Source organism: Metopolophium dirhodum, chromosome 7 (genome assembly GCF_019925205.1).
Source record: "Metopolophium dirhodum isolate CAU chromosome 7, ASM1992520v1, whole genome shotgun sequence".
NCBI lineage: Eukaryota > Metazoa > Arthropoda > Insecta > Hemiptera > Aphididae > Metopolophium > Metopolophium dirhodum.
Window position 1 is genome coordinate 17,459,507 of NC_083566.1, and position 23,399 is coordinate 17,482,905.

A 23,399-nucleotide genomic window follows, 5' to 3' on the forward strand; every position below is an offset into this window, starting at 1 on the left:
ATCATGATAATCTTAGTATCATATTATTATTATTATGATTATTCTACGTAATCCTGTATTGGCCAAATCGACCCGTCGCATTCTGGCATTTGCATATTATCATGATTAATTTTAATCATTATTCATTAGTCATTACTTTTGACGTTTGTTGTGTTGGTTTCTGTCGTTTTCGGATTTACCTACACGCAGACGTATTATTAGGTATCCTTAATAAAAAATTAAAACCGCTAAACATAATGTACATTGCAAATCAGACTCTTATTACTCGCTCTGTAAGTTGTACCTGCGTCCATTCTACAGGTAAAATTGATATAGTTATGACGTGATGACACTTACCTATTTGGTAATGTGTGTCCACGAAATATTAATACTATTATCCCCGAGCAGACACGTAACACATTTGTGTTGAATGAAAAAATCGTGTTAATGTGATTTCATTTTTTTCCAATGTCAAATTGAAGATAACCAGCATAATATTATATTTAATCATTGATTAGGTAATGCTTAAATCCGTAATTTTCTCAATATTATTGTTGGAACTAATGTAATACAAAACCACTAACCAGTTACATGGTTTTGAATGTATACGTTTTAAAGACTATCAAAACATAAGTAAATAAGTTAGTACTTATGTAATCTCATAATAATATGCTTTCAACCGAAGTGTCGTTGTTTATTTTAAATTATATCAAATTTATTGACAATTCAGTTGATATTAAAAATTTAAAAATAGGTAGGTATCTAAAAATGTACTAGGTACCTTAATATAGGTACTGCTTATAGTTAATATTGTGAATACAATCTACTATATTTTATATGTATCTTACCAATCTATGTCTGAATAATAATCTTATCTTCTAATATTGAAAATTGAATTTCTTAACAAAACCAAATTCTATGTTAGAAAGGTACTTACTTGGCAGTCACCACTTAGTTCATACATTTGTTACCTTTAGACAATTACCTATTATAATATAGATAAGTAGGTTACTAATACATTATTACAAATACCAAACTATTAACTTTGTTGAAATTGTGTTAAAATACTATTTATTAATTATTTGTAGGTACATATAGGTGCTTTTAATAATTTTAATAAAATATGTATTTATATTTATATGTGAAATATAGGCAACTATTATCAATATCACTGAAATCAATTTAAAGTAATATTAATGAATAACATTCAAAATGTATACAATACCCCACTACCTTATGAACAATTGATAAACAACAAAAAAAAACAATTGTATAGGTACTTATTTAATTTACAACACCTGTCTATTTAAATCTAATTATATTGTATACTACAATAAATAATAAATTGTTCCTAATAATAATAGAATTTGGGCTAATAATTAAAATGTATCAAGTATATAGGTGTAATTTGGAAGGAATCTTGGGTGTGCTTAGCACTCTCAGTTTTGAAATTAGAATCTTCATTATTTATGCAAATTGTAGTTGAACTAACCAGATAAGAACTACAAGAATATTTTCTTATTTTATATTAATAAATTAATATGCATAGTCGTTATTAAATACATATTGAATGGAATGGTGTGAGTATGGGGGTGATTTGCTCATTGTGTCGATGATCACAAAACTGACAATAGAGGACATCAGCATCAGCAGTTTTTACTATTGAAATTTTGCTTTTGATTAGGTAGGAACTAGAGGCTGAGGACTCAGTAACCCACCACCTAAATCCAAGTACCTATTGCGGATATAGATTATAGGGATTGGTCATCAATGGTGTCAGTGTGTCACTGCCTGTTAAGACAAACATAAGCTAATTGAAGTCAAAAAGTATTCTAGTAGGTTATGATATAATATTGATAAAATACTTACTTTGTTATAGTCGAGATCTAAAATTTAAAACTAATATTATTTAAACCATTAAGACTATTTTTGCATTATATTGAATTGTTTTATTTTTTTCTTAAGATGCCATCACTAAAATAAAACTTTAATTTGTCTAAATATATATATTTAATTTTGTTATGTAAGTATGATTTACTTAAATGGTTCAAAATCAATCCCTTTTTTAATCCTTTACTTAAAAGAGTAAATTAAATATGCAGGATCATAAGTATTTAAATATAAATGCATCTTATCGGTCTATAAATAACTTATCTTCTATAAACCCAATATCCCATCTTCTTCTTCTTGGGTTTGTCGGCCACCAAGACCATTCTGTCACACATCCATTTCTCCAGCCTTCCCTATCAGCCGCTCGTGCTTTCCAATCCAGTCCTCCACGTTTTTTCTTATGACATCTTCCCACCTCAATCTGGGTCTCCCCGGTGGTCTTTTATTAACTGGGTTCTCGTCCATAACCATCCTTATAAGTTATAAGTTGATTCCGATTTCCGACTTCGCAAAGCATGTTCAGCCCATTGAAGTCTTTGGTTTCTGATTATGCTTAATATATAAATTATTATTATTCATTGCCTATTTAAAATTGAAACCAATCATAAAGTCATGAAAGTCTCTGTTTCCCTAATCTATTAAGTTATTAATTCTATTAGTATAATAATTAAAACAAAATAGATGGGAATTTAAATAATTATTCAGTCAAAATATTTGATAAATTTGTTATCATCCGTTACAATAGAAATGTAGCTATAATACTATAACTCGTACTATAATGTGTACCTGAAATACTATACAAAACCTATTAAATTAATGTTAATGATTATAATTTTAGTTAGCAAATACATGTAAATACCTATACATTTTTTATTTTTAACTCTGTTTCAATGTATACCTAGCGTTTGTACAAACCATATTTATATTTACTTGAAACAAATTTATTAATTAAGGAGGGTGATAAAATAGCAATGTTACTAATATACAATAGGTATATAAATAATTTCTTGATAAAAATCTTTAAATTAATTATCTTGCTTAGATAACCTATATTGAATCAAATTAAAAAAATGAATTAATTAATTACTTTGATAACTACCTAATATTATTTTGAGGATATGGTTGGTAATATTATGAGAATAATATGTAGGTAACATAATATTTTCATTTTTTAAAATGTCCTCGAAATAAATTTTTTATACAATATACAGGCTACAATACACATTTACTAGTGTCTTTATGTTATATTATTATTATTTTAAATATTATATTGATATAATGTTAAAATAGGGATTACAAATATGATAAAGTTCATACATCAATGCTGTAGCTTTAAATTTAAATTCAGATTATACTTACTTAAAAATCTGTTGTATAATTTCTTCTACTATGTGACAGCCGGTAGTCATCAGCTGTAATTCTCAAATTGTATACGTTTGTGACCACCAGCGCCCATAGTTGATCATTACTATTTACTACCGCGTCACATGATTGCCAGCGACAGTAAATGAATTTGGTTTATATTATTAACTTTTTTATGGCGCTACAATAAAGCACAAAAAAAAAGTGATTGATTCACTTTAAACACCAATATTACATTTTATGACTCACTTTACCTATAGTTAAAATTACTGACATAGGTATATCAATTGTATAGTTATTTTTAAAATAAGATCAGTTATATTTGTATGTTAAAAGTACCTCAAAATATTAATTTTTGGACTGCTGGACTGGTGGTAGTGCTAGTTTGATTTGTTGAAGGATATTGTTTTTCTTGTTTCGTTGTGCTTACTGCATTCAGTGACTGCATTTGTTTGACTCAACATGATTTAATGAACTTAATGCTCATGTTTGGTCATACGGTGTTTGTGAATGTTGGATATTATTATATAATATCAAATGTGTTTAATCGTTCTATAATACTGCAATCAGTTTATTATTTATAATTATCCATCAACTTTGCAGAATATTTTTAATAATATTTTATTTTACAGATATCAAATAGGTAAATAGGTATTACTTTATTATAAATATAGAGTATAAGCCTCTTAATAGGAACATAGATAATTGATATAATAGCGCTATTGAAACAAAATGTCTAAGGACGGGTCGGCCTACTATAAGAAGAAACCAATCGCCCATTAGAATCAATAGGTTGTTTGCCACATTTCAACTTAGTCCAAAAATGTTCCTAATAAGTAATAAGCACCTTCTACTGTATACATATTTACAATTTATATAAGTAGAGTTAAGTGGCTTTAATCCACTCATCTATTATAACACCAATAGGCAATAAGCAAGAAATTTGCTCTTGTATTAAAACAATGAATGTCTAATATGTCCTAATGATTATAAACAAAATATTAAATATAGTAAAAAAATAGTAAGTAGCAAAATAAGTATTTAAAGTACCTAGTTATTTTGCCACCTTCATAATTAATTTTTGAAGTGAAGCTGTAATTTCAATGTTGTGTACAAATTTAGAAGTGACTTACTCACTGATTTATTATTGTCTTTTAAATTTTAATTGACCATGATACAAATGTAAATACAAATCTGTATATAGGTAGTTATCATAAAACTTACTTAAATATTAGTGATAGTAATTTATAATAAAAAAAAAACATTTAATGGTGGGAGGGGCATTGTAAATCATAAGCATAACCATTAACAAATGTAGGTTACTAGTTTTTTATTAAAACTGTACCTAACATAGTTACAAAAATAGTTATAATTTTTAAATTATAAGTTATAAATGTTTTCATATAACATTTCATTGGTGGAGGGGTTGAAACCCCTCCTCAAACTCTTCATGTTCCTGGTTAGTGAATACTGATTATTTAAATTCACAAGGTTAAGTTAAAGGTCTTTTCAATTAATATTCTGTAGTCGTTACCAATTAAAAATGAATTATAATAATTAGTAGTCTAACTATATATTATATAGAATTAGAATATATATTAATATATACCTACCTAAAAGCTAAAAATTCCCCATACAAATTAAATACCACTTGTTACCTAACTAAATATAATATTTTGTTTAATACATGTTTCAGTTACCAAGTTTTTGAAATTAAAAATTAAAATGGAGAATTCTAAAGAAGAGAAAATTGCTTCAACTGTTGTTTCAGAAGAGCCATTGATTAGTACTTTAGATATTGGTCTTTTAGTGGTTATTGTAACAGTTGCATATTTTTGGTACATAAAAAGAGATAAACAGTCAAGTTCTTCAGAAAAAAAACCCTATACTATTCAGTAAGTATTATCTTTATTTTTCAACATATACATAAATTGCTTTCTATGACATTGTTATATTAGCTTTATCATAAATTATTTATATTTAAATATCATTTTTGTCGTCTGAGTACCTACTCTATTGTATTATTTTTTTAGTCTTTCAGGTAGTTTTAAAATTTAATATAAATTAATAATGTAATAACTGATAACAATATTGTAACATAATAATTTATAATGTTATATTGCAAATGCAAAAGTATAAACATACTAAAGAAATACAAACCGCATAGCAACCCTATGTGTATGAAAAATTTAATTAAATGAAGGTTGGACTATCTCATAATATGCAGTCTATCAATGAACGTGGTCTACCCAGTGGCGTAACTAAAGTTCAAATATTGGGGGGTGCTATAATAATTATGTATCGCTCACATAGTCTTAGGGAGATTTTCCCTCCATACCCCCTGACATGACATATTACCAATATTTAGATTATACTATTATTCACAATACCTTAATTTGAAAAAAAATTTAACATATTTTATTTTTTTATTTTATTAAAATTTAAAATGTGTTAAACATAATTTCCTATCAATAGTTGCAACGTTGCAAGTGTGTTAAATATTTTGTCTAAAACAATGTCATTAGCTAGGTCTGGTAGTGGTCTCCAAATGGAAATTTATTAAATTATTTGATCTTGTTTTGACACTGTAAAAATTGTGTTTGTAAATAGTTTTCTTTGAATATCATAGTCTTAGTATGAACATAGAAGTTCACTTAGCTGGATGGGAAACGTCCAATAATATGTAATTTTTTCTCAACATTTTACGATTTTTAACCATATTTCTGAAAATACCTTATCTGTTCTCATATTTTGATATGACTCATTGACTGACACTATTAATAATAATTTCAATCTTCCCTAATGTAGCTGTTTTGAATTGTAGTATTGTACTGAGTATGTCTATAACTCCTAACAAATCTCTCAAAACAATTACTCAAACTATAAATTGAAATTTTGTAATTTAAGATTATAATCATATATATTATTTCTAATGTCAACATCCATTTTTCTCAACGAATACTGTACCATATTCAATAAACCGCACACCTTACGGTGCGTTATTGCTTCTGCTTCTGACATCGTTCAATCACTTTTCGTTAAATGCCCTACTTCGTTAAAAACTATGTTTAAATTGAAACAAAAATTTACCATTGGCCAACGTCTCTAATAATAATAATAATGGATACGCAGCTCACCAACATCATGGGCAACTGTGACTAATAGAAATGCACTTAACAAACACATTTTTTCGACTATAGGATGTAGAAAATAATCCCTTCTTCAAATACATTTTCAGATATTCAATATTAAAACGTAATAGCTTAACGTGCTCCTCTATGGTTTTTGGAACATACATAAAAAAATTAATTTTTTTACATACTTCAAGAACATATTATACCATTTATCACACCTCTGTAATTGTAACACATGGGCCAACTAGTACAATAATATTATAATATAATTGGTATGCAAGATAAGAAAAAGAATAATAATAATGAATTCTTAAGAATAAAATCTGAAAGACCTCCAAAGACTTACTATTCATTGTGTATTAGCACTGGTTTCCGGACCCACAAAATGCTTTAATAGTGAAGGGGTACAAAAGGAGCATTCCCCCCCCCCCCCCCAGTTGACATAGTTTCCCTATGTTTTACACTGTGTTTAGCCATTTTTTGTACTTCTGCCCTCCCCAAAATTAAGCCTTACTCACAGTAAAAAATCTTACATCCGTCTAACCATTTTCTAAAACATAACATAATCCAACTTCTCTTGGTCCACCAATTCTTCAACCATAATTGTTATTACTGATTAGTGTCTTCTTCATCATCTTGTCTAAATTTAAATGCAGTTTTTAAAACGGCAAGTCAAAAGCTCCCCTTATTATTTTCCGTTCACCAGGCAACAAACATATTTTGTCAATTTGAAATACCTTACCAGGATCTCCAAAATGTTTTGTTTTGTTAAAAAGGACGTTCAGAGATATTTCTACAGAGATGAATTCAGTGAAAAGCAGTATTTTTAGATCTTTCTATTAATTTTACTATTTGAACAAGTTGATTTTCAGTAACCTAAAAGTACTCAATCTCAATGATTTCACTGAGACTTAGTCCACTAGTTTTTCCGCTATTTGTGTTGGCGTATGTACAAAATTAATTTTCTTTAAGTACCATTTGGGTAGTTAGGAACCTTTTTTCCACAGCTGAAAACTTCTTGTAGTTTTCCTCGGTCATTTCTTTGATACGGTTTCACTTCACTACCACATTTGTGGCATTGTGTTGAACAAGGTAGCAGGGCATAATCTTGCAAGGATTTAACTGTGGATTCTTCAGTCAAAAAAATGCTTTACAATTCTTTTACAAGCATTTTAAAAAGTTTGCTTCTAATATATTCTTGCTTCTGAGTTTATCTAATATACCAGTAATGGGCAACTCAATGTTACAAGAGGGCCAATTTTTTGAGTTCAAAAATCTAGTGGGCCAGAAAATATTGATAACAAAAAAAAAAAAGTGTATTAACTATGCCCCTATAAATAATATAATATTATGACATTCAATAGTTCAATATTAAATAAGAATTCGTATCTACATTTTACAATAAACATTATATCGATTTTAATAATTTTATTAATATAATAAAATAAATTACAGAAAAATCCTATCATTTTATTTTTTTATAAAGTATTATGAAATGTAGCACGGGCCAATTAAAAATGGTACAGTTGCCAGTTGCCCATCTTTGTGATATACTATTAAGTTCTATGTACCACCAATGACACTAAACAATCTATACTGTTGTTATGCAGGTTGTACACTCTCTCTTCGCCTCACTACCACTCGCTTATATTTAGCGACATACGTTACCTATTGATTTTATCGATGATAGGCACTGGGAAAATCAAAGATAAAATGTATAAATTGATTAAAAATAATGATAATACCAATAATGCTATGATGACATATTCTATCTAAAGTTAATAAATAAACAAAAATAGAACACAAAACTTAATAAACCGCATACTATATTCATATTTTTAGTTAAGTAGTACACAAATTGAAGGTAAACTGCAAATTAAAAAATAGCCAAAGGTTGCTTTAAACATTTTTAAATGTTATACACCCTTAGTATCAGCATACCAAATTTATAAGGGATCCAAGTTAAACCAATCCCCTACAATTATATACTTTATTCGGTTAACTTATTTTGGGGAAATAATAAAGCCCCAAAGGTTGATGCAATACCTCTATAGAAAATAAAATAGCACTTGAGCGACTAATGTCGGGTTAAAATGGTTAAACAGTTATTGTATAATTTATATGGCTATCATATAGATTTATTATATTTTAAATTATATTCAATCACTAAAAATTGAATTTGAATTGTTCAGGCCATCTTCGTTGAGTTCTATTGAGCAGACCTCCAATAGTTCTTTTATAAAAAAACTAAAATCAACCGGTCGTAGTTTAGTAGTATTTTATGGAAGTCAAACTGGGACTGCAGAAGAATTTGCTGGAAGAATAGCCAAAGAAGGGGCCAGATATAAAATGAAAGGAATGGTAGCCGATCCTGAAGAATGTGATATGGTAAATATAAGTTTAAATAATTGAGTAAATGTTTAACATATGTTTGTGTTTATTAATGACAGAATAATAAGTATTATTTTAATATGCGTTAATGTTTTGGTATGGAAATGCGCGCATTTAAAAATTATACTATAAAACCTATAATATAACATTTTTGATACTTTTTTTTCAACTTGTGCAACATAATTAAATCTTTTGGTACAATTATGCCATTAATTATTTTATTTGATATGTGTTTGAAGTTGATTATGTGTAATATTTAGTTTCAAATAATTTATCCCTAGATAATGCTGAAATTCAAATTTATTTGATGATTTCTTATGCCCAATAATTGATATTGAATGTTGACAGTTTGTAAAATGATTTGGTAACAAGTATAAAATTGAGAGTTTCAATTGAAATAGAAGTTGAAGGTCATTTAACTACTGTGCCCATAAAATACAAGGTTTTTTTTCTTTATAGTGATCCAATGTCACAGTGTACAATATTATTTTGTAATGAAAAATATATAGTCGAACATTAAACATATTTTAATTATTACATTAGCATAAAATATATTTAAATTACTAAATTAAGTAAATAATTTGGAAATGCAAAATCTATAAAAACATATTTTTAACTAAAGCATAAACTATTATATTTTTTGATAAAACCGGCTACAGGAAGTCATTACTAATAGTACATAGTTGTAACTGTAGGATGCCTTAGAAACCTAGAAACATGCATGTTCTAATATATCAGACAATCTATTTTCATAAAAAAAAATACTAGTATACATTGTGAGTGTTTTTGAGTTTGTACTTTAAATTATCATGCCCGTCCAAGTACTTACATAATAATATATTAATACATTTTATAAGTTATATGGTTTTCCAGTTTCCTGAATTCCAAGCAACACTATTGAGTCTAGTATAGTATAATAGGTATTGTTATTCATTATTCTAATTTATGTACCTATTCAAAAAATTGCCTCATTGCCCAAAATGCATATTAATACAAACAGGAAATTTCCAGTTTCGTAGTAGGCCGATGATCATTCTCTGATCTTAATAACTAATTAAAAACGATTAAAGTCATCTTAAAATTATAATTTTTTTTTTTTAATATGTACAATATAATATTATATAATGTTGTAGCTTTTCTTTACAAGTTAATTTCTGGACTGTTAATATGCCCAAAGTTCTTACAAAAAATTTACTTTAGAGTACCAGCTTTTAATTCTAGAAACAATCCTCCCTTTCTGGTTCCTCAGTACTCTAACAACTTAAATGCAAATAGTCTGGAGTACCGACTTTTGAAATATTGTAATAATATACCTAATTAAGATTTTTGTTTTGACTCTAGCTAAATTAAAAAATATTGTTATGAATAGTATTCAAAAATTCTATGGAAATGTATTTTTGTATTTCCAATAATATGGTTTATTGAGCGGTTTGAGAGTAAATACGCCTATTATCAATATTGTAGAAGATAAGTTAATCCATGTCTGTTTTTTAAAGTCAATTTTTGTTATTTTAATTACTTAACTCAATAATTCAAATTCAAAAAGTAAAATATCGAAAATCGACTCCCATACAAGCCTAAATAAACTTCTTCTCTTCAATTTTTATAGTAAGTGTTCATACTGTAATGTCGCTCAATAAGCTATATTATTGGAAATACGAAACTAAGTTTCAGTATTTCACTAAAATTCACATTTGTAATTAATGTGTAAAGTGCTGCGTTATTGACATGTACGTGCACGTGCAGGTGCGCTTCGCTATTTATTTTATACACAGTCACTCCCACTAATGATCACTTACTACGCAAATATTTACATAAGCATGAACACAAATAGAAAATTGCCTATATTGAACTCATTAGAAACGGTCAATATGCATAACCCTATTGTACCTATTGTATTTTCTTACTATGAATTTTCTTTTTTTGTATATTACTAGATTTAAGTTTGTATGGTACATTTCTTGTTATCTTTATTTTTTGGGGTGTTAAATTTAAACAATTAAATAAATTATAAATTTAGGTCTCGGTGGTGCCGAAGTTTTTAAAATGTGTTAGGGCAATGATTTTGAAACTTCATGGCCTCAATATCTTAATTATTTAATGTAGAGATACCGTATATTTACTCATAATAAAGCTATGGTGTAAATAAAAGGTATGGCCCGACCTTAATATGGACTTCGGCACCACTGCTAAATCTTATTAGTCTAGGATTCAAAATTTGAAGCAGTATTAATTATTGTAATACATATTAATATACAATATAATTTAACAAGAAATATCAATAATAGTATTCATACAGAAAAAAGCAAAAAAAAAAAAACATTCATATGTGAAAAAAAGTAAAATTAAGTTGTTCTATTTTAATAAAAAGAAAATTATATTATTTAAAAAAATAAAAGCATTTACTTTAAAATCCTAACAGTAAATGTAAATATAACTAACCTAACCTATTCATATTTACATTTCGATTTAGTATTATGTATATTTTATTAATTATTATAATGGTTTTGTAACATATTTCAATATAATTAATAAAATATGTTGATATTAATTTTAACAATAATTAATATTTACACTCGATGGTAATCTAGGTATGGTAACCTAATCATAATCTAGTATTGTAGATATCACAATACTAAAATTAGTTTATATTAAAACTCATTTATAATAATAAATAATCATATAATATTATATTATAACATTATGCAGATACCTATTCAGTTTCGTACATTTCATATCTAAATGTTTAAATCCATAATTTTTTTTATTTTTGATAATTTATAATATATCTTGAAATATTTCAGCCTTGTTAGAATTATAAATTATAATTTTAAGTAACCTATAAATGTTATGAGTTATGGCAATAATGGTTAAATGTCAATAATTATGATTTTCAATAATTCTATTTAGTTGTGTACTTGTGTTAAGACTACTAAATGTTATAGATTCAAATTGGTTCTCGCCCAAAAAATCAAGATCCAAATTTACGAAACAATTATTGTATATTTAACTATCTGTTGTTCAAGTTGATTCCTGGATTATTTAAATGTGTAACTATTTGGTTCATTGTTCATTTGAATTAGTTTCTACTGGAATTAATTACTTAAACATTTTAAATCATTATATTTCATTTAAACGATATTAATATTTTATGTGTAATGTGTTACATAATCAATATATATTATATCATAAGGAAAATGCATGATATCAAGCTATTCATATATTATAATGTTATCTAACGTAATCTCATGTAATTGTTTCTAATTTTCATTTGATAATTGTATTTTACACAAAAAATTAACTATAAATCAAATCATTATCTTGTAATTTTTTCAAACCATTTCATCTTTACCTACTAAAAGTAAACAATTCTTTAATCTTTTGTTACATAGGTAGTATAAAAATTGAAAAGAAAAATGTCATCAACATGGTTCAACCATATTATTTAGTATATTATTTTATACTAACTGGAAACCAATTCAGATGTACTCTTTGAAATAAATCAGGAACCAAAGCAAACTATTTGAATCGGCTGTCATATAGTATGCGGTCTACTGGCAAACGCGTTCTACCGGCCGCTGTAGGATGCGGTCTACCTGCGACCGGCCAGTTTTTACATAGGCTTAAGTTTTTCTACACTTTTTTTTTCGGTCAACACTTTATCTTTATTGCCTTATACACAGATAACAATACTTCAACATTTTGTAAAAGTATGGGCTCAATAGCTCAGTACGTCATTTATTGCGCGACACCACAGTTTATAGTTTATACACTCAAAATGTTGGCAAAAGATTTTTATTTAATTATTAGAAGTGACGAATCAACCAAATAATAATACATATTATTGCAGGTATTTCATGGAAACATGGTGGCGAGGATTAAATAAATCGGATTTATTTAATGCATTTTTGAGAGATATGGCGGAAATTTTTGTATAACATATTATATTATATTTATTTATATTCATTGACAATAATTTTTTTGACAAACAAATTTTTAACAATTAATTTTTTACTAGGTATTACTACTATTTTAATTATACTATAATATTATGATATAGTTTTTAATTTATTTATTTTCGGTAGACCGCATACTATATTCGTAAATTCACCGGTAGATCGCATACTATACTCGTAAATTCACCGGTAGACCGCATACTATATGACAGCCATTTGGATCATTATTCTGAAGCAGATGTTATGTTTTTTCCACTGTTTGTCGTAACATTATCTAATTTTAAAGAGTGCTTCCAAATTGTATTTACATTTTAGATTCTGAGTGTATCAAGGAATGTATTGATTTTACAAAGATGTTTTCTTTTTTTTTGCTATAAACATTAGTTTTTGGGCAAAAGAAATGCTTTAAAAGTTTCAAGTAGCCTATTATATTTGCTGGAAATTGAGTCTAGTAGCTACTTTGAAGGGCGGTCATTGAATTGGCTCCCAATTTTGGGTAAATGAAAGTAGAAAGTAAATGTAGTCAACCCTTGAATTAGCTCCGAGAACTGTAAAATATTATTATTTAACAAGAGGTTCTTAATTTCTCATATTATACGCGCTTTTAATTAAGACTTCAAGATACTGAGGTTCCACTGTATTTATGTATAAAAATAAGCTAGTAATATACGACGCGGTGTTCAGCTTCATTATAATTGCTTAATTTTTAATTTTTTAGTATTCTTTAGCTTTAATTTTCCCCATTCTTGTAAAATTTTTTTACTTAACCTATTTATTTAATAATTGTAAGTATAAAAATAGATATATTAAGATATTTAAAGGTCAATGTTACAATGTAAAATATATGAACCCAATACGCATAAACAATGTGTTAAAATAAAGAATCATAGGTACCTACCATAAACTTATTTCATTATCATGAGTGTGACTGACATCAACTACTCTCGGACATAATATCAACTTTTAATTATTAGTAACATTTTGGTAACCAAATTTTTTGAAAAATGTATACACGATAAATAGTAGAAAATATGCTTCAATCTTCAACTTTGAGAGTGATTTCTGATAGCAAATTGCATCTAGTTGATACTTTTTAGAGGTCAAAATTGAAATTGACAGTATTTTATGTGTGTTCTCTTACAAATGTAAAAAAAAAAAAGGTTTTTCGCAGGTAAGAATTACTCTGGCTGTAATCCAACCACAACCAAATTTTCGCACTAGAAAGAGAATAACATTGACTGTGCAACTTGTTTTTAATAAAAAATACAAAAAAAGTTTTTATTGTTTAAAATTTCATTATTTTTGAGTTATTCAAACTTGAATAACTTTTTTTTTAGTTCTGATATTGATAAAATAATGACAACATTGCACAGTAAATGTTCTCTTTATAGTGTGAAAAATTGGTTGCTTAGCTTGTACTACAGCCTGAGTGGTTCTTACCCACCAAAAATAGTTTTTGCTATGTTTTACATTTGTAAGACGGAGACAACACATACAGGTGTAATGTCCTCTTAAACAATCGTTAGAACAAAAAAAAAAAATTAAGGAAAAATGGGAATTTTCATTCAAAAGCATTTTTTGACAAAAACAAATAATTGTATATTACTCTTGGAATCATCATCAAATGTTTTGTTAGCTTTTTTTATGTTAACACATTAATTACAGTAAACCTACTCAATGACGAATTACTTTCCCCCTCCCTTTTTTTTGAATCAATTTTTTCTTTCAAATTTATTATTGCAACACACCTTTCAGTATTTAGTAACATGTATCGTATCTATATATCATGTCTACATTTTTAGTCAAAAAATTATTTTTATTTTTAATCCTCAACAAGAATTTTATTTCTTGAAAATATATTACGTATTCAAAATTCATCTATAACTTTAAAATTAATGAATTACCTTATTGGATGTATTACTATATACAAAATGTATAAGTATTAAATGTGTTTTTATTAGGCACTTAAAATAAATAATATAGACATTAGATGAAGTATTTTAATTGGTTTACCATACCGTTTAAATAAATTTATTTATTATTAAAGTTTATGGCGCTGTAATAACTTAAAATTAAATTCGTTGAATTTTTCTGAAAAAGTATGAGTAATTTGATTTAGCGTATAATAAAAAACTGATTTTCAAATGACACTATGTATTTACAATACAGTACTAACTTTTAATTTGTAACTAATAAAAAATATTATTTTATTTTATGTCTTATACCATTTTATGTTGAATCATTTGTTGAAATATTTTTGTGTTATATCACTAACAAAATTCTTATCTATCTAAACTATATTATTATCAAAAGTTAGTTAAAAATATAAACCAACTATAAACATTAATAATATATAATGAATATTAATTATTAGTTTAATTTTTGTAATTGTTTTAATTTATGGTTTTAGGCAGACCTGGTGGAAATGAAAGAAATAAAAAAGTCATTGGCAATTTTTTGTATAGCAACTTATGGTGAGGGAGACCCGACTGATAATGCAATGGATTTCTACGAATGGCTTCAAAATGGTGATGCCGACCTAGAAGGATTGAATTATGCAGTAAGTATCTTATTAAGGTAATTTCAAATTCAAATTGTTATTGTTAGGGAGAATAGTAATCTGCTGTTCCTTGCTGTTACTGAATTTTATTATATTCATTCATATTTATAATTTCTACTTGATATTCTTATTCCCAACTGCCCATTTTAAGTTTACCATAATAGACCTTTAGTCTAAATCTTGGACTTAATTATTTAGAAAACAGTATTTTTATTAAAATTGTTATTACTTGTCTAACTTGTATGTTACCTATACTAATGGGTATCTGAGAAAATGTCTACGTGCGTTAATTAAATTAAATTTAATTCATACCGATGTTAGTGGAGGTCACCACAAAGTTATAGCTTATTTCATCCTATTTATATTTGACATTCATGAATAGTGAACAAATGTATATTTTAATCCAATCAATAATAATTTTTATTAACATATACTGATCAGGTTTCAAACACATACAATTTATACAAACCTAATTGTAAATTAAAGTACATAAATTATAAAATACTGATTCATGAGTTTGATGCATGTTATATGTTTTCCGTATGGAAAAAGCCAGCAACTTATAAAATATAATTTTTTCATTATGATAACATCTAAATATTTATTTTTTTTTTAGTTGAACTATCTCATTTTTCCACACATATTTTCCTATTATGAATTTATAATCAACTATCATGACATTTTTGTTATAACTTTTACTATTACCGAGCTCACAAATGTATTTAAGAACCAACTAGCATATAGATTCATAATTATTTATTTATTATTAGTTTCATATATTTATATAATATACTCTGTTCAGCAAGAGAAACTTCCGATTCTGCGCATCCCCGCGTCACCCTGCTATTGAAACCGGTTCCCCTGTGGCATGGTCTGCGCGGGTGGACCAATTTTGATCGGTAGGTTTTCTCGCTGAACAAAGTATAGATAGATTTTTTTAGATATTATTCATTGTCTAAATTATCTTCTATTTCTTACAGGTATTTGGATTGGGAAATAAGACTTATGAGCACTATAACGAAATTGCTATTTACATTGATCAACGTTTGGAAGAATTGGGTGCTACTAGAGTTCATGAAATTGGTCTAGGAGATGATGACGCCAAGTAAATATTAATATTATTTTTCATCATAAACCATATTTAAATTTAATATAAAATATTATTTTAAAAATATACATTTCAATCAAAGGACTTGTTATTATAATTAAATAGATAATATATTATGTTATTATTATTATCAATGCTAGGATTAAAAATATACTCTATTTGGGTTAGGAAATATTCTTGGTGACCATGTGCACCATGGGGATGATAGACAAGCTTTGCATGACACCAACCAACAAAAACTGGTCGCCGAGTATGTTTCTTAAATTGAAAAGAATATTCTTTATGAAAAAAATTTAAACACCCAGTTGATGACAAAATTCTAGCAGTGTTATGAAAAAAATAAATAGTATTTAGTTCTCACCTCTAAGGTTTAGATAAACCTAGAACAATTTTCTCTAACATAAACATTTAAATTCTTGTATTAATATGTGTTTTTTTTACAACCTTTCTAACTCAACTTAACTTTTCATTTTAATGTTATAGTATTTAAATAATAAACATAAATTAATATTAACTTATATTTTAGTATTGAAGATGACTTTGTTTCTTGGAAAGAAAAATTATGGGATAGTGTTTGCTCCCATTATGGTATTGAAGAAACTGGTGAAGAAAGTAATATTAGACAATACAAATTAGTAGACTGTTCTGAAGTTTTACCAGAGCGAATATTTTCGGGTGAAATATCACGACTTAAATCTTATGAAAACCAAAGATTGTAAGTTTTATTAAATATGTTGAGTTTATTACCTTATATATGAGGACACCAAACCCATATTTGTATTCTTCTTTTTATAATTGTACAACATAGAAAATGTACATTTAGTATCATAACATTTTGTGTATTTAACATTAATTTATATTAAAATGATTGACTTATTATCATATTTAAACTTAAAAGGTTATAATATTACCTTTTTTTTCTTCGTATTATCGAGGACCGAGGAGAGAACCACAATTTGCATTACAGCTCCCCGGGGCTATAATATTATCTAGAATCTAGATGTTACAATATAGTCATGAGAATTTTAAAATTATAATATTTTACATAGTTATAACTTACTTTAAAATTACAATATCAATAAAAGACTATGGGTGTCTAAAATTATGTTACTTTAAGTTTGATGATCGGTCGATTGTGAGTGCTCGATTCACATAATATTAAAACGAACAACACAAATTTGATTCTGCTGAATGTAAATTTTCTATGTTGTACATTTGTATAACGGATACAACACGTCATGGGAGATTGGCATCCTCCTTATGAGGATTTTATGTGTATAATTTATTGATTTGGATGTATATTTTTTCAGCCCATTTGATGTTAAGAACCCATATTTATCCAAAATATCAGTTAATCGTGAGCTCCACAAGTCAGGTGATCGCTCTTGTATGCATATTGAGTTTGATATTGATGGATCAAAAATGAGGTATGACACAGGAGATCATGTGGCCGTCTATCCCAAAAATTCTTCTGAATTAGTAGACAAAATTGGAGAATTGTTAAATGCAGATCTAGATATTGTATTTTCATTGTTGAACACTGATGGTAATAGTTTGTAATATTTCATGTTTAATATAAATTTGATGTTACTTAATTTTTTTTTTGCAGAGGAATCCAGTAAAAAACATCCATTTCCTTGTCCTTGTACTTATCGAACAGCCTTAACTTATTATTTGGATATAACTTCAAATCCACGCACACATATTATGAAAGAATTAATAGAATATGCAAGTGATCCAAAGGTTTGTTTTTGTTGTATTACCATTAATTTATTTATTATGAAATTTTATTATTTTAGATTCTGAGTGGAAAGATGAATGTATCGATTTTACAATGATGTGTTTTTTTTTTTTTGTGTGTGTCTGTCATCACGGTTTGGGGCAGTAAAACTGCTTTGATTTTCTTCAACAGTATCTTGTTGGATGGGGAAATGAATCTAGTTGGTGCATTGGGTCAAAATTTAAAATTCCCAATAGTTTTCAATAGCGCAGGGAAAAAACAACATAAAAATTAAGGGAAAACGGGAATTTTTACGCAAAACGGTTTTTGACAAAATTGATATTGGTTTTTGGTGCAACTTGAAAACAAATTAACGTATATACATGAAATTTTCAATAGTTTATATTCACATTTTCTAAACATGATAAATGCTTGAAAATTTAATACAAGGTTCCTACTATAGTATTACAATGTCATTTAAAAAATATCAAAAATCCTTAGTCGCAGTTTTTTTTTATAGGCATTTAAAGTTCAAATATTGACAAAATACGGAAAAATCACGAAAATTAGCAAATTATTGCTATAATATATTATATATTTTTACAAGATTGGATATTCACACAATTTCTCCTGTAGTGGTTTTGTTATTTTATTGTTATTCAAAAACAAATGAACAAATACACCATAACATTTTGAAAATATTTTGACTCTTTTTGAGCTGTTTACGAACATTATCAGTTTTCAATTTTTTTAGTTTTTTTTGCTATAAATATCAATAAAATTTTATTTGTTGGGTAAAAAACGTGAAAATTTAATGCAAGTCTCCTGATATATTGTTATAATAGCACTTGAAAAATATTAAAAATACATAGGCACAATTTTTTTTCATAAGCATTTAAAGTTCAAATTTTGACAAAATATTTATCAAATTAAAAATTGAATAATTATTTTGTAGTTAAAAATTTATAAAATGTTCAACTTTTATAGCTAAGGGTTGAAAATTTAAAACAAGGTTCCATGTAAATATGTTATATATTATTCACAATAATATCATCAAATATACTTGGTAGTATCATAGACTGACTAACCGCTTTGCCCAGAATCAATTTTCCCATACAAAGATATTATAATTTTGAATTCAAATTTAATATCATTCATTACAGTGACCCACTTGTAACCTACTGTACAGCAGAGCGACATCCACTTACCCACTTTTTTTGTTCGTTTGGTTTTAGGATCAAGAAAAATTAAAGCTTATGGCAAGCTCAACCCCAGAGGGCAAAAAAGAATTTCATGAATGGATTTTGCGTGATAACCGTAATATTGTTCATATTTTGGAAGATTTACCGAGTGTCAAACCTAATTTGGACCATTTATGTGAACTACTTCCACGATTGCAGTGTCGTTATTATTCAATATCCTCGTCACCAAAAGTGTACCCAAAATCTATTCATATTACAGCAGTTCTAGTAGACTACACTACTCCTACTAATCGTGTCAATAAAGGTGTTGCTACTAACTTATTAGCCCAACTGAAACCAACCAATGACGAACTTCCACAACCTACTATACCTATTTATATTAGACGATCTCAATTCAGGTAAATATTTTATGTAGTTTAAATGAAAATAATTAAATATAAATTTTAAAAAAATCACATTATATGCTTAATGTTGGCTTATGATTCTTCAAAATGTTGGGTTACTTAGGCCTTGATACAATTTATATTTATAGATTGCCCCCCTAAGAGTCAAACTCCAATTATAATGATTGGTCCCGGTACTGGATTAGCACCATTCCGAGGTTTTATACAAGAAAGAGATTATGCACGTAAAGAAGGTTTGTAGTTTATAATTTTGATTATATTTTCCGTAAATGTATGCATTAAAGATATATTTTAGATTCTGAGTGGAGCGAGGAAGCTAGTGGTTTTACTATAGTGTTTATTTTATTTATTTTTTTTTTTTTATCCTGTATACAAAATTTCTACCAGAAGGAATGTTTCGATTTCAACATATAGTATCTTATCTTTTAGCAAATTGGATCAAGATGGTACTTTAGATAGGTCATTTTTCGATTTTTTATAGTTATTTAATGCAACGGGAAAAACCACCAACAAATTACAAAAAACCACTTAATATGAGATTTTTAATTCTAACGCTTTGTTATGATCATAGAAACGAATAAAAAGTTATAATATTATAATATCAATTTACCTTACAGACCATAATAAATAATAACAATATAAAATACCCAGACTGACAAACCGTTTCCGCTCAGAATCGTTTTTTCTTATACAATGCTATTATATCATTGAATTCAAGTAACCTACTGTACAGCAGAGCAACATCACATACCCGCTTTTTTTTTTAATTAAATGTTTTGTTTCTTATATAGGCAGAGAAATAGGAGAAATGGTTCTGTACTTTGGATGTCGAAAGAAGGATGAAGACTTCATTTATGAAAATGAATTACAAGAATATGTTGCTAATGGAACCTTAACAAAGGTAAATTGAAAATGTATTTTAATATTGCATCATTATTAACATATATTTGTTACTATAATATTCGACAAAATAATATTTAACAAATTCACTATTCACTATTTTTGAAATAATTTAGCTACATTTGGCATTTTCGCGTGACCAACCTGAAAAGCAGTATGTGACACATTTGTTAGAACAAAATGCTGATGAACTGTGGAATATAATTGGTGAAAAAAGTGGTCATTTATATGTTTGTGGGTATGTATCATTGCTCTAAAATGTGAAATAATTTTAAATGTATATGATATTAATTTTTCGAATGCTTAGTGATGCAAGGAGCATGGCAAAGGATGTGCATAATATTATTGAAAAAGTTGTCATGGAAAAAGGTCAAATGACCAATAGTCAAGCACTCAATTACGTTAAAAAAATGGAACAACAGAAAAGATATTCTGCTGATGTGTGGAGCTGATTTGTGACACTGTTACAAACTTTGTTTTTTATAAATGTACAATGTTGAACAATTTTTTTAAGAAACATTTAAAGAATAATACATTTAAAAAAAAATAATAACAACACAAATGAAAGAGATGTTGGCTTCTTATCTGTTTTAGTTATTAATTATTTTATATTGTTGTGAAAAATGTATAAAAAAAATATTACAATATTTCCGTTATAAAGCAATTTTAAATTATATATGAAATGTTTTACTGTTGGAAATTTTATAACTTCTATTAAAACTATTAGATATATTATTATAAATATTTTTATTAAATCAACAAATTAGTGGTATTTTTTCCTTATAAATAGTATGCTCAATAACACCATTCAAAAGTATAATCAAAACTAAAGTAAATTGCTTATATATATTTATTTTTGGTTTCCAATAATTATAATTATATATTATATTAGTATACTTCTCTTTTTTACTCATAAAATCCAGGAAAATATTACTAAATCAAAATACAATATTTTTGGTATCTTTAACTATAAATGTATTCATTATTTTTATTATTTTTATTGAAGTAATTTGAAATAAAAACAAGTTCGACATATATCAATATTATATAATGGTATATAATGTGAATTAAAATAATATTAAAAATGTGTTAGATTTTAGTTACACAGTTGACTCTTGATAATTTAAAACTTTCTGTAATTGAAAGTAATTGCTTGTTCCCTTAAAAATGTCGCAGTAATTCAAATAAAAACAATTCATTTAATTACAGTAGAAAATTAGTAGTACAATTTTGGGGAAAACTAACCTACAACACTTGACAATTCAAAGTTCAACGCTAAACAATTGAAAGTATATTCACCAAAATATTTTTCTTATAATCTTACCATTAATAATTTATCTAATAATAATACCTTAAAATTGTGTATACGTTTAGCTTATTATTTCTGATAATTATTAAATTATTACCATAGGTACAAATTTTAGAACTCAGTAATTCGAATTGTGTTTTTGCCCTCTTGATATTTAAAACCGCTTAGTAAAGTGTTAATTTTAATCATGGTAATTCAATATTTTTCATGAGTTCTATCAACTTTGAATTATTGAAAGTCGACTGTAATATGTAGAATATATTCTATGTCAGTGATCACCAATTAATATTTTTGAAGGGCCACATTTCGAATCTGCAAACCTAACATATAATACTATCATACTATCGGTTTTTAATTTATTTTCTTGTCTGCGAGTTGTAATAAATTTGTCCGCAGGCCACCATTTGCTGACCCTTGTTCTATACTATTAAAAGAAATGTAAAGTATTTTGCTTTAGTGAAAGTGACATTCCTGAACTCCGTATTTTGTAATGTATTGTTTAAAAATACTTAAAAATTGTTCATATTATAACTAAACTATTTATTTTTTTTATCGTATGCAAATGCTCTGATAAAACTAAAAACGAGTGAGACATTTTCTGAATAATTATAATTTTTATAAGCAATTAGGTATTTTGTTGGCATAATATTATAAAATGATTGCTATTTTCAAACAAATGTTGTAATAATTTAAGAGAAACTTATTTTAATACCTACCTATTGTTTAATAAAATACTGTATTATGTTCGGTTATTTATTTTTAACCATTTTCATAGTGAAAACATTCATTGTGTACTTAACGTGGCGTGTATTAATGTATTATATTTTTTCATTTGGGTCCCTATACAAAATATTAGGTTTTTTAGTCGACTTAACTTTAGATTATCCTAGTAATTGTAATGAAAACATTTTCCAAAAGTCTTCCACAGCTAAATTGCTAGTTACCACAAATATAAGCCAATGTTTAATTGCTTGTATTTTTTTTGTAGTGGGATTAATATAATTACATTGATGTTGTAGGCACTATGATGATTGATAAATTACTCAACTTGTTTAAGTTGATTTGATTTTAAATACGTACTTTAATTATGTGATGGTGAAAAAAATTTTAATGGTTCATTTTTAATTTTGTATTCACAGAAATATATTTTGTTTGTATAACTTTTTGATATAAAATGTGCTGGTATGATGGGTTTGTTACAAATGTATTTAAATTCTTATGTATTTATTTATTTTTAAAACTTTCTTCAATTTTTTAAAAAATGGTGTACTTTTTTGTGATATATTTTTATGAGCGTTAACAATGTAGTAAGCATTTAAGAATCTTCCTTTATTCAGACTAACAGGAAATAGGTAAACTTGTCTGTGATAATTACACAACTAACTCATTGAATACCATCAATTGTGTTAAATGTTTTGAACTATTATCAAATAAATATTATTAATATATATAATATATATGTATAAATATTGATTATACTTACG

At 26.7% G+C, this 23,399-nt stretch overlaps 1 protein-coding gene across 1 annotated transcript; it reads left to right on the forward strand.

Moving 5' to 3' along the window:
* The first annotated feature begins 221 nt into the window (after positions 1-221).
* LOC132949582 (NADPH--cytochrome P450 reductase-like) lies at positions 222-23,370 on the forward strand. Its single transcript, XM_061020551.1, has 13 exons — positions 222-300; positions 4,928-5,126; positions 8,558-8,753; positions 15,123-15,272; positions 16,253-16,377; positions 16,907-17,095; positions 17,691-17,926; positions 17,990-18,123; positions 19,336-19,701; positions 19,837-19,939; positions 20,498-20,607; positions 20,723-20,844; positions 20,914-23,370. The coding sequence occupies exons 1-13, from the start codon at positions 237-239 to the stop codon at positions 21,056-21,058; spliced, it is 2,139 nt and encodes a 712-aa protein (XP_060876534.1). The 5' UTR covers positions 222-236; the 3' UTR covers positions 21,059-23,370.
* The last annotated feature ends 29 nt before the right edge of the window (positions 23,371-23,399 follow it).